Genomic DNA, 12925 nt, shown 5'->3' with positions numbered 1-12925 from the left:
GGCCGGAACCTCTTCTGTTGAACCATGGGGCCTTCTGTTGTAGCGGCACACTGGCTAAATCATGAGGTTTTTTTTTTTTAGATCGTCTCTGCTGAAGACTCTCTGTCTTTGTCTTCTCCAGGGTTGTCCACAGCACTCCCATCAGACATTCGTCTGGGCCAGCCTCCCAAAGCCTTCTCCCCAGCGTGAGAACCCCCGTGAGCATAAAACGTGCACCGGCCATGCCCACCCCTGCTAGCCACCGCCTCTCTGGCCTCCTGTTGATGACACCACGGACCACGCCACGGGCTCTGGCTTCTGCCCAGTGTGTGCCTGCTCGGCGACTTTCTTCTGAGCCCCGGAAGAGATCTGGAGTGAAGTAAGAGATGAAGGCGCCAGGAAGTTTGTGGGAAAGGCTGGGGGATCTTGGGAACATAGTGACCTTAAATTGGATCTTTTTTTTCCCACTTTCGATTCCAATTTCAGTCTTGCTCCCCTGAGCCAGACAGCTTCTGAGGCTCAAGGCTCCAAGGCTTATAAGGCCTTGGACCCTGGGGTTCCTGGTGGAGAAAACCGAGGCTGGGTGAGACCAGTGTGGGGAGCCCAGAAAGCTATGGATTCTGACAAGAGAGTGGCCCCAGCTCTGTGGGTCCGAGTGGGTGATGGGAGGCTAGGATGGGCTCTGGGACTGGGCCGACTTCCCAAAGCTACAGGAATAGAATATGCCAGGGAGCAGGGACCGTCCTCTGGTCTGCAGTGCCCAGTGTGGAGGCCACAGCCACGGGTGGCTATTTAAATTTTAACTGAAGTCAATAAAATTCCAAGGTCAGATCCTCTGGGCAAGAGCCACATTTCAGGTGCTCAGTAGCCACACGTGGCTGGTGGTCACCCTGTGGGACGGCACAGATGCAGAGCTTTTCCATCATCGCAGAAAGTTCCACTGGATGGTGCCCTTCCAGTGCCTTATCTAGAGGAACTGTGCCTGTCCCCTGGGGACAAACAGCATCCACCTCCCATCCCCTATGGGACAGCCACACTCGGGGCTGTCCTGTGACTGACTGGAGGCCCACTGAGCTGATCCCTCACCCCCAAATGGCATCAGGGAGACTTCAGCCAACATAGACAAGATCGCAGCCTTTTCTCCGTTTATCATGATGTTGCTTATTGGTCCAGCTGTGAGGATTTTTGTTTTTTTTATGCTGAGGTATAATCCATACTGAAGGCTGTGGTCTTTGGTCTTCATCAGTAAGTGCTTCAATTCCTCTTCACTTTCAGCAAGCAAGGTTGTGTCATCTGCATAACGCAGGTTGTTACTAAGTCTTCCTCCAATCCTGATGCCCCGTTCTTCTTCATATCGTCCAGTTTCTTGGATTATTTGCTCAGCATACAGATTGAATAAGTATGGTGAAAGGATACAACCCTGACGCACGCCTTTCCTGACTTTAAACCAATCAGTATCCCCTTGTTCTCTTCAAAGGACTGTCTGTTGATCCGTATACAGATTCGTCATGAGCCCAATTAAGTGTTCGGGAGTTCCCATTCTTCACAATGTTATCCATAATTTGTTATGATCCACACAGTTGAATGCCTTTGCACAGTCAAGCAAACACAGGTAAATATTTTTCCGGTATTCTCCACTTTCAGGCAGGATCCATCTGATATCATTAGTCATATCTCTGGTTCCACATCCTCTTCTAAATCCAGCTTGAATTTCTGGCAGTTTCCTGTCGATACACTGCTGCAGCCGCTTTTGAATGATCTTCAGCACAATTTTGTTTGCACACGGTACTGATGATATTGTTTGATAATTTCCACATTTGGTTGGATCACCTTTTTTGGGAATAGGCATAAATATGGATCTCTTCCAGTCGGTTGGCCAGGTAGCTGTCTTCCAAATTTCTTGGCAGAGAAGAGTGAGCACTTCCAGCGCTGTATCCGTTTGTTGGAACATCTCAGTTGGTATTCTGTCAACCCTCGGAGCCTTGTTTTTCACCGATGCCTTCAGTGCAGCTTGGACTTCTTCCTTCAGTACCGTCATATGTTACCTCTTGAAATGGTTGAACGTAGACCAATTCTTTTTGGTATAGTGACTCTATTCCTTCCATCTTCTTTTGAGGCTTCCTGTGTTGTTTAATATTCTCCCCATGGAATCCTTCAGTATTGCAACTTGAGCCTTGAACTTTTTCTTCAGTTCTTTCGGCTTGAGAAATGCTGAGTGTGTTCCTCCCTTCTGGTTTTCTATCTCAAGCTCTTTGCACATGTTATCATAATACTTTACTTTGTCTTCTCGAGCTGCCCTTCGAAATCTTCTTTTTAGCTCTTTTACTTCATTTTTTCTTTTGCTTTAGCTACTCAGCGCTCGAGAGGAAGTTTTAGAGTCTCTTCTGACATTAATTTAGGTCTTTTCTTTCTCTCTTGTCTTTTTAATGACCTCTTGCTTTCTTCATGTATGATGTCCTTGATATCAGTCGACAACTCGTCTGGTCTTCAGCCACTAGTGTTCAACGTGTCAAGTCTATTCTTGAGATGGTCTCTAAATTTAGGTGGGATATACTCAAGGTTGCACTTTGGCTTTTGTAAACTTGTTCTAATTTTTTTCAGTTTCAACTTGAACTTGCGTGGGAGTAATTGATGATCCATTCCACAGTTGCCCCCAGGCCTTGTTCTGACTGATGATATTGAGCTTTTCCATTGTCTCTTTCCACAGATGTAGTCAGTTTGATTCCCGTGTGTTCCATCTGGCGAGGTCCATGGTGTATAGTCACCGTTTATGTTGGTGAAAGAAGGTATTTGCAATGAGGAAGTCATCGGTCTTGCAAAATTCTATCATTCTATCTCCGGCATCATTTCTGTCACCAAGGCCATATTTTCTGACTACTGATCCTTCTTCTTTGTTTCCAACTTTCGCATTCCAATTGCCAGTAATCATAAATACATCTTGATTGCATGTTTGATCAATTTCAGACTGTAGAAGTTGGTAAAAATCTTCAGTTTCTTCATCTTTGGCCTTAGTGGTTGGTGCATAAATTTGAATAATAGTCATATTAACTGGTCTTCCTTGTAGGCATATGGATATTATCCTACCACTGACAGCATTGTACTTCAGGATAGATCGTGAAATGTTCTTTTTGGTGATGAATGCAACACCATTCCTCCTCAAGTTGTCATTCCCAGCATGGTAGACTATATGATTGTCCGATTCAAAATGGCCAAGACCAGTCCCTTTCAGCTCACTAATGCCTAGGATATCGATGTTTATGCGTTCCATTTCATTTCTGATGATTTCCAGTTTTCCTACATTCATACTTCGCACGTTCCACATTTTGATTATTAATGGATGTTTGCAGCTGTTTCTTCTCATTTTGAGTCACGCCACATCAGCAGATGAAGGCCCCGAAAGCTTTACTCCATCCATGTCATTAAGGTTGACTCTACTTTGAGGAGGCAGCTCTTCCCCAGTCATCTTTTGAGTGTCTTCCAACCTGGGGGGCTCATCTTCCAGCACTGTATCAGACAATGTTCCCCTGCTATTCATAAGGTTTTCACTGGCTAATGTTTTTCAGAAGTAGAGTGTCGGCTCCTTCTTCCTAGTCTGTCTTAGCCTGGAAGCTCAGCTGAAACATGTCCACCATGGCTGATCCTGGTGGTATTTGAATACTGGTGGCATAGCTTCCAGCAACATGCAAGCCCCCAAAGTGAGACAAACTGACAGATGCATGGGAGTGGGTGGCTTTAAAGAACAGAAATTCTGAAATCCGAAATCCGAATGTCTAAGCCAGAGTCTCAGAGGTGTCGATTTCTTCGGTGGGCCTCTCCGGTTCCTGGTGTCTTCCGGGTGTTTTTGGCATTTCTTTGCTTCTAGATGGTTCCTCTCATGGCAACGGTCTCCCTCTGTGTGTCTGTTCTGCTCTTTTCATAAGACACCACTCAGCAGTGACTAGGTTTAGGACCCATCCTATTCCAGGATGACCTCATTAACATAACAGAAGAAAACCCCTATTTCCAAACAGGGTCGTATTTATAGGTATACCTGTTGTCATCGAGTCGATTCCGTCTCACAGCAACCCTATAGGACAGATTAGAACTGCCCCTAGGGTTTCCAAGGAGCACCTGGTGGATTTCAACTGCTGACCTTTGGCTAGCAGCCATAGCTCTTAACCACTATGCCACCAGGGTTTCCATTTATAGGTATAGGAGTTAGTATTTACACATTTCTTTTAGGGGGATATAATTCAATCCATTGTATCCAGAAATTTGTATCAGGACACCAAGGGAGAAAAACAATCATAGCAGATAATGCAAACCATTTGGAAAAAATGTGGGCGTTCCCAGGAAACCTCTGAGAACATGGGAAAGGATGGGAAAGCCGCCAGTCGTTTTTTTCTGTCAGTGGAAACATTGCAGTCACAGGAGGGAGAAAAGCTGTAATACTTGAGCATACCTTTAACAAGGAAGGCTCAGTACCTTGATTTTAAATGCTATTGCCTCTTATCCGAGAATAGAAAATAAGATCTGGACATAGTGAAAGGTATGCCAGGGTTTTGAATGAGAAGAATTAATATAAGAGAGGGCAGTTCTCCCAAATCTAATATATTTATTTACTATAATCCCAATTATAACCCCAACAGAGTTCTGTTTTCTGATTGGACAAAATGATTTTGAAGTTTATCAGGAAGACATGCCTGAGAATGGCCAACAGATGTGGGGGTGCACAGTAAGGGAGGAGTGGCTCATCAGCTGCCGGAGGTGCAGAGCTCAGGAGGGCAGTGTCTGCCCAGGCATGAGAAATAGATCTGGCAGCAGAACAGAGGCTCTGCAAAAACTCCTAGTGATTAGAAGAACTTTAAGTATGACAAACGTGGTAGCCCGGTTCAGGGAGAGGATAATGGATTATTAATAAATGGTTTTAATTGGACCCCTTCTTATACCATGGAGAAGCAAATTTCCAGATGAATTAGCAACTTAAGTAGAAAAAGAAAAAAAAAAAGGAGGAGAAAAAGTAGGGGACTGTGTGGACAGTCTCAGGGTAGGAGACCTTAATCAAAACTGAAATTAAGAAAAGTCAGCTCTGTGACTAATACCACAAAAAAGGAAGTTAGTGGACAGGAGGCTGAATGTAAACAGCAGGAAAACAGGCAAAGGCGATAAATAAGTTCAGAGAACTGTCAGTCCCAATGGTTACCAACACGTGAAGAGACCCAGGTTCACTAGTAGCAGGGAAATCCCGATCCCAGGGACTAGGAGAGGGCTCTTCATGGACCGTCAGTGTTCACAGCAGCCAGGGAGTATGCAGGAAGGGTGATCCAGGACATTGCTAGTAGAAATGCCGACTGTCGACTGGGGGCCTGTGTTTTGGAAAGCCATTTATCAACACTTGTTAAAATTAACTCACATGTATCCCACCATGGATCTCTGTCCCATGGAGGTGAAATGTGGGCTCCTCCATACAGAGATGCTCACGGCAGGCTTTGTAGTGGCAGCGACGGGAAATAGTGACTGTTTGGGGTGGCCGTTGAGGAGCGGGACTCCTGGGTGTGGCCACTGCCCCTTCTCACGGGCACGGGAGATGCTCCTCTCCTTCACTTCACTGGTTTTAACCGGGAAGAAGCAGCTCCGAGGAACCTCAGAAGTCATCCAGTCCCGCTTTTATGCAAGAGGAAATGCAGGGTCAGGAAGGGGAGCCCCTCGAGGTCTGAAGGCCATCCCTGGTGGAGCCAGGGCTCATTCCACTCCATGATGCTTCTCCAAACCTGATCTGTGTATGCAGTGACATGTCTGGCTGTCACAGAGCTCTCATACATGGTTTTTCTCTTTTCCTCCCACAGAAATGAACCAGCCACCCAGAGCAGCAGAAAGGTCGCTTCCAGACCCTCCGACTCCTCATCGGACGGAAGCTGTTCTTCCCCATCTGCTGTACCCCAGGCACTTAATTTTTCTCCAGAAAAGAGAGATTTTACTTTCTCAAAAAATACCACTACAGAAGCAACTCTGACTGAAGCAAAGACAACTGAAAACACACCCCTGAGTGAGGTACAAGACAAGCAGACGCCGCTTGCTTGCTTGCTTCTGTCCAGCCCTGGTTAGCAGAGGCGGGTGTGTGCACCCCAGGTTAGCGGAGGTGAGCGTGTCCTCCCAGGTGACCTCAGCGGGGCATATCCACTGTGCACCCCTGGGTTAGCTGGAGTGGGCGTGTCCACCCCAGGGTTAGCTGGAGTGGGCGTGTCTACCCAGGGTTAGCTGGAGTGGGCCTGTCCACCCCTGGGTTAGCTGGAGTGGGCATGTCCACCCTTGGGTTAGTTGGAGTGGGCCTGTCCACCCCTGGGTTAGCTGGAGTGGGCCTGTCCACCCCTGGGTTAGCTGGAGTGGGCCTGTCCACCCCAGGGTTAGCTGGAGTGGGCGTGTCCACCCCAGGGTTAGCTGGAGTGGGCCTGTCCACCCCTGGGTTAGCTGGAGTGGCCGTGTCCACCCCAGGGTTAGCTGGAGTGGGCGTGTCCACCCCAGGGTTAGCTGGAGTGGTCCTGTCCACCCCAGGGTTAGCTGGAGTGGGCGTGTCTACCTGGAGTTAGCTGGAGTGGGCCTGTCCACCCCTGGGTTAGCTGGAGTGGGCCTGTCCACCCCTGGGTTAGCTGGAGTGGGCCTGTCCACCCCTGGGTTAGCTGGAGTGGGCCTGTCCACCCCAGGGTTAGCTGGAGTGGGCCTGTCCACCCCTGGGTTAGCTGGAGTGGACCTGTCCACCCCTGGGTTAGCTGGAGTGGGTGTGTCTACCCAGGGTTAGCCGGAGTGGTCCTGTCCACCCCTGGGTTAGCTGGACTGGGCGTGTCCACCCCAGGGTTAGCTGGAGTGGGCGTGTCCACCCCAGGGTTAGCTGGAGTGGACCTGTCCACCCCTGGGTTAGCTGGAGTGGGTGTGTCTACCCAGGGTTAGCCGGAGTGGTCCTGTCCACCCCAGGGTTAGCTGGAGTGGGCATGTCCACCCTTGGGTTAGTTGGAGTGGGCCTGTCCACCCCTGGGTTAGCTGGAGTGGGCCTGTCCACCCCTGGGTTAGCTGGAGTGGGCCTGTCCACCCCAGGGTTAGCTGGAGTGGGCGTGTCCACCCCAGGGTTAGCTGGAGTGGGCCTGTCCACCCCTGGGTTAGCTGGAGTGGCCGTGTCCACCCCAGGGTTAGCTGGAGTGGGCGTGTCCACCCCAGGGTTAGCTGGAGTGGTCCTGTCCACCCCAGGGTTAGCTGGAGTGGGCGTGTCTACCTGGAGTTAGCTGGAGTGGGCCTGTCCACCCCTGGGTTAGCTGGAGTGGGCCTGTCCACCCCTGGGTTAGCTGGAGTGGGCCTGTCCACCCCTGGGTTAGCTGGAGTGGGCCTGTCCACCCCAGGGTTAGCTGGAGTGGGCCTGTCCACCCCTGGGTTAGCTGGAGTGGACCTGTCCACCCCTGGGTTAGCTGGAGTGGGTGTGTCTACCCAGGGTTAGCCGGAGTGGTCCTGTCCACCCCTGGGTTAGCTGGACTGGGCGTGTCCACCCCAGGGTTAGCTGGAGTGGGCGTGTCTACCCAGGGTTAACTGCAGTGGTCCTGTCCACCCCTGGGTTAGCTGGAGTGGGCCTGTCCACCCCTGGGTTAGCTGGAGTGGGCCTGTCCACCCCTGGGTTAGCTGCAGTGGGCCTGTCCACCCCTGGGTTAGCTGGAGTGGGCGTGTTTACCCAGGGTTAACTGCAGTGGTCCTGTCCACCCCTGGGTTAGCTGGAGTGGGCGTGTCCACCCCAGGGTTAGCTGGAGTGGGCGTGTCCACCCCAGGGTTAGCTGGAGTGGACCTGTCCACCCCTGGGTTAGCTGGAGTGGGTGTGTCTACCCAGGGTTAGCCGGAGTGGTCCTGTCCACCCCAGGGTTAGCTGGAGTGGGCCTGTCCACCCCTGGGTTAGCTGGAGTGGGCCTGTCCACCCCAGGGTTAGCTGGAGTGGGCCTGTCCACCCCAGGGTTAGCTGGAGTGGTCGTGTCCACCCCAGGGTTAACTGGAGTGGGACTGTCCACCCCTGGATTAGCTGGAGTGGGCGTGTCCACCCCAGGGTAGCTGGGGTGGGCCTGTCCACCCCTGGGTTAGTGAAGGTGAGTGTGTGCACCCCTGTTAGCTGAGGTGGGCGTGTCTACCCCAGGTTAGTGGAGGTGGGTGTGTCTGTCCCCTGGGTTAAGGGAGGTGGGCATGGAGACCCGAGTGGCATGAGTGCACAGAGCTGCCTCTGCAGTGCCGTGTCCTACCATCCCCTGCCTCTGGATCCAGCTGTCAGAGAGGAAATCAGGCTTCCAGAGGAGAAAAAAGCAACACCTCTTTTCCTGTGTTTGACAGAGGAGAAGTCAAGGGTAAAAGGAAGGGACCTGGGAAGCAAGGTAGGAGCAAGGGGCCAGTGTGTGCTCAAGAGATGGCTGTTGGCAGGAGGGGCATACATGGAGGTAGACACAGACCAGAGAGAGGGACCATGGATTAGCATACACCCACCACGGGTCAGCACTTCCTGCCACTAAGGCCTCATCCCTTGGGTTTCCAAAGTGCTAGTTCTCCTGGGACATGAGCCAGGCTGTGTTTCCCACAGTGACTGACTATAAAATGCTACAATTTCTGAGTTCATCAAGACTGATGTCCCTGTCTTGTGTTATCTAGGCTGTTCTTGTAGATATCCAACTGGATCAGCTTACCATCACCCCAAAGGCTGAGAGCAGGCCCCTCGTTGACCTCCCACTCATCGACTTCTGCAATACCCCAGAAGCCAATGGAGGCCAGCTTCCACTGAAACCCTCTGTGGCTTTGGAATCTGAAAGTAAACCTCTGATTGACCTGATGATAAACACTCCAGACATGAATAAAGATGTGGTACTGAAGCCTTTACAAGTCGTGGGCCAGGTGAGAAGGGCCAGGCGACTGTGCTGACTTCAGCCTTGGGTAGTCTCAGTTCCCCGTTTGTTCCTAGACCCAGGACATGTAACAGTGAGCTTGGGAGTGGCCAGTAGGCTTTTAAGGGCCACATGGCTCGGTGCCAGGCTCACCTGTGGTGGCCTGAATGCCTCGAGGTTTACTGACTACCACCTAGGAGGCCCGTCCTGGTTTATAGAGCCCCTTTCTTCCCAGGACTTATCCCATCTCTGCCTCACCATGTTCCCTGGTGCCTTACCATGAGGGAGCACTCAGGTGTGAAAGAACTCTGGGGTCCTTAGTACATGTCATCTGCTCCTACCAGCCTCCTAGATGTGATGGTCAACATTTCTTTTCAGCACACCTGAACCGGGCTTACTGAGGTGTTTAAGGGCACCAAGCCACAGCTGGAGAGGGTGCCCTGGTGGCCACAGTCCTCTGAGGACATGGCTAGGAGGTGTAGTGGGTGGTACGATGGACAGGCCGGCACGGATGCTGTGTTCACCTCCTTGTCCCTCTCTTCTAGCTGATAGACCTGGAGTCCCCTCTCATCCAGCTGAGCCCTGCAGCCGACAAGGAGAATGTGGAGTCCCCGCTCCTCAAGTTCTGAGCAGAGGACCTTCCCACGTTACTCTGTTAACAGAACAGTTCGTCCAATGTGGTTTTCAACCCTTAGAAATGAATTTTAAGAGAAATTGTATTTAAAAAATAAAAAGCCAAGTGAGTGCACTTTGCCTGGTGGCTGTGGGTGAGGGACTTGTGTCGTGTCTACAGCATTTCTCTGCCCTCCTCGCCCTGTTTACACTGGGCCAAGTCGCTACACACTGAGGGTTTTGTCTTCAAATCTCTTGTATGTAAAATGTCAAGTAGCTGTTTTTTAAAATTAAGTTTGTGTGAAAAGTTAAATATTCCAGATTTAAAATAAATTTTGAAATGACTTTCAGTATATTAAACTTCTCTTCATTTTCTGGCATGCTAACGGTTTTTATCACTAATCAGTACTGGAGGTTTATAGAAGCTAGGCTTTAATTCGTTAAGATGATTTTCAAAAGTTAATGAGAATAATAATCGCCCAAAAAGCGTGGTTTAGGTGCAGTTCCTCAGGCCCCACCCCTCATACCGATCCCGGGGCTGGGCAGGCCTGGGAACCTGCGCTTTTAGCAGGTGGCTCTGAGGCAGATGGTCCGCAGACCTCACCTTGGAAGATGCTGCTGTAGGGAGATGGGGATACAGAGGGGAAGTGGGAACACAGGAGCTGGGGAAGGGTTTCTCTGAACAGCATCGGGGTGTCCTGTGCTCTGCCTCAGGGCAGCTCTGCAGGGGGAGGGGGAGGGCACCTCAGCTGCCTTCAGAGGCTAAGCAGGCACACAACTGGGTGAGGCCACCTGACAGAGGACAGTGAAAATGGGGGTAACTAGGGTGGTTTGAATCTGCCCAGCAGTGCCACAGAAGAAAGGCCTGGCCTACTTCCCTAAGATTACAGCCACTGAAAACCCTGTGGAGCCCAGTTCTACTCTGACACAGGTGGGGGTTGCCAAGACTCAGAGTCTACTCTACGGCAGTAGGTTACTAGCCATTGGAAAGTGTACTCCTTGCCTAAAGCCATTTTAATTTAAATTTTTTAAAAAAAGAAGTTGACCTGAAATCCCCTAATTTATGAGAACACTTCTCAGAATCAAGTCCAGGGGCTCGCCCTGGGTGTCACAGCCAGGGAGGAGAAAGGCGACAGGCAGCACTCAGCTTTCTGACCCCACAGCCACGTTTGTTCACAACCGCATGGTGCCTCCTCTGTCTAGAAAGCTGGGGAGAGGCTGTAGGGCTACCTGCTAACCTCTAGCTGTTAATGTGACTGTAATATCTCCTTCGGAACGGTGGTGCCTGTGGAATGGAGATATGGAAAGTAAAGTGTCCGTTATAAACAGCATTGCTGCCCCTGTACGTGACCTTTCAGTGTAAGCAGAACACTTGGAAGCGTGATGGGCCACACTGGACTTGTCCTGAAGTTACAGTATCAGAGCAAGATGTCCCTGCTTTAGAAAGCCCCTGGCTAACTGGGGCAAAGAGAACCTGCCATAGAAATCCTAGCCATTGCTCCTGTCTCCTTTTCTATTCCCGGTGGGCAGCGGAGAATTCTAGAGTTTTAGCTTTGCAAGGGTTCCCAGATATCCACTGGTTTGCTCTCTCCTTTCACAGGAGAAAAATCCCAGACATGGAGTTGAGTTAGTTCAACAAACATGACTAAGGCTCTGCTGTGCGTCAGGCTGTGCTTCTGTTGGCGACAGTGGGGTCCAGCTCATGCCTTCTTACCCTCTTGGGGCTTTAACATTTGGTGAGAGGGCTTAAACTCAGGTATATCGTGTGTTATAGATTGAATTGTTTCTGCCCAAAACATGTGTTATATATCCTAACCCCTATACCTGTGGCTGGAGCCCTGGTGGCACAGTGGTTAAGAGCTCAGCTGCTAACCAAATGGTGGGCAGTTTGAATCCACCAGCCACTCCTTGGAAACCCTATGGGGCAGTTCTACCCTATCCTATATTACAACCTGTGGTTACAATCCTATTTGGGAATGGGGCTTTCTTTGTTATGTCAACAAGGCAGTATTAGTATAGGGAGTGTCTTCAATCAATCTATTTTGAGATATAAAAGCAGATTAAGCAAGGAAGCAAGGAAGCAGGGACAAGAGAAGATAGATGCCAGGCCACATGAGACAACCAAGGAACAGAGCTGAAAAGAGACAAGGACTTTTCTCCAGAGCTGACAGAGAAAACTTTCCCTTGAGCTGGCACCCTGATTCAGGCTTCTAGCCTCCTCAACTGTAAGGGGATAAACATGTTTGTTAAAGTCACCCACTTGGGATATTTCTGTTATACCGGCATTAGATAAATCAGACAGTGAGGTAACCAAATTGTGCTGTGACTGTCTTCCTCCAAGCCCAGGGGTGAGCTGAGCCTGCAGCCTCTGCCCAGTTCTCAGGGCTCCTCCATCCAGTGCCCCCTCGCCCATGGTCTTCCCTGTCTCCTCCTTCACCACCCTTCTCCCCCGTGGCTCCTCTGGGTGGGCAATGCCAAGGTGCACTGTCGCCAGGCAGGACAGGAGTCATCTGGTTTTAAGCCCTTTCAGACAGATGGGAGAAGCCTTTGCTGAGAGCAGGTGACAAAGGAACCCAAAGCGCCCTCTTGGGCTTTGGTCCCCTGTCCCTTCTGTCTTGGTCCCTCCATCAGTGGCTCAGTCTGACAAAGACTCCCCTCTCTCAAGCTCTTTTCCTCCTCTGGCACCCCAACCCTAAATCCAAAACTCAAAGGGCTCAGTGAGGAATTGCAGAGAGTCCCTTAGAGTCTAAAGCGCTTCTGGAGTTCTGTGAGGGGCTGGCTGCTTGCGCTGTACAATAACATGGAAACCAAAAACCAAAACCAAACCCATTGCCATCAAGTAGATTCTGACTCATAGCGTCCCTATGGGACAGAGTAGAACTGCCTCACAGACTTTCCAAGGAGCAACTGGTAGATTCGAACTGCTGACCTTTTGGTTAACAGACATAGCTCTTAACCACTACACCACCAGGGTTTCCATAATAGCGTGTAGCACCATGGAATTGATGGAATACCAATTGAGATGTTTCAACAAATGCGTGCAGTGCTGGAAGTACTCACTCATCTATGCCAAGAAATTTGGAAGACAGCTACCTGGCCAACCGACTGGGAGAAATCCATATTTCTGCCCATTCCAAAGACAGGTGATCCAGCAGAATGTTGAAATTATCAAACAATATCATTAATATCACACGCAAGTAAAATTTTGCTGAAGAGCATTCAAAAGTGGTTGCAGCGGTACATTGACAGGGAACTGTCAGAAATTCAGGCCGGATTTAGAAGAGTATGTGGAACAATGGGTATCATTGCTGATGTCAGATGGATCCTGGCTAAAAGCAGAGAACACCAAAATGACATTTACCTGTGTTTTATTGACTATGCAAAGGTATTCGACTGTGTGGATCATAACAAATTATGGATAACATTGGGAGTAATGGGAATTCCAAAACACTTACTTGTGG

At 50.0% G+C, this 12925-nt stretch overlaps 1 protein-coding gene across 1 annotated transcript in view; it reads left to right on the top strand.

Annotated features, from left to right (window-relative positions):
- The window catches only part of GTSE1 (G2 and S-phase expressed 1), a 38893-nt gene extending 29064 nt beyond the window's left edge, over window positions 1–9829 (top strand). Inside the window, exons 9-12 of the mRNA XM_064283372.1 lie at window positions 122–358; window positions 5805–6009; window positions 8623–8862; window positions 9398–9829. Coding sequence (XP_064139442.1) covers window positions 122–358; window positions 5805–6009; window positions 8623–8862; window positions 9398–9481 — 766 coding nt within the window. The 3' untranslated portion in view covers window positions 9482–9829. The remainder of the gene's footprint in view (window positions 1–121; window positions 359–5804; window positions 6010–8622; window positions 8863–9397) is intronic.
- The last annotated feature ends 3096 nt before the right edge of the window (window positions 9830–12925 follow it).

Source organism: Loxodonta africana, chromosome 4, assembly GCF_030014295.1.
Source record: "Loxodonta africana isolate mLoxAfr1 chromosome 4, mLoxAfr1.hap2, whole genome shotgun sequence".
In the NCBI taxonomy this organism is placed as follows: domain Eukaryota; kingdom Metazoa; phylum Chordata; class Mammalia; order Proboscidea; family Elephantidae; genus Loxodonta; species Loxodonta africana.
The sequence above is the reverse complement of the archived record's forward strand: the minus strand, read 5'-3'. Positions and strand labels throughout refer to the sequence as shown.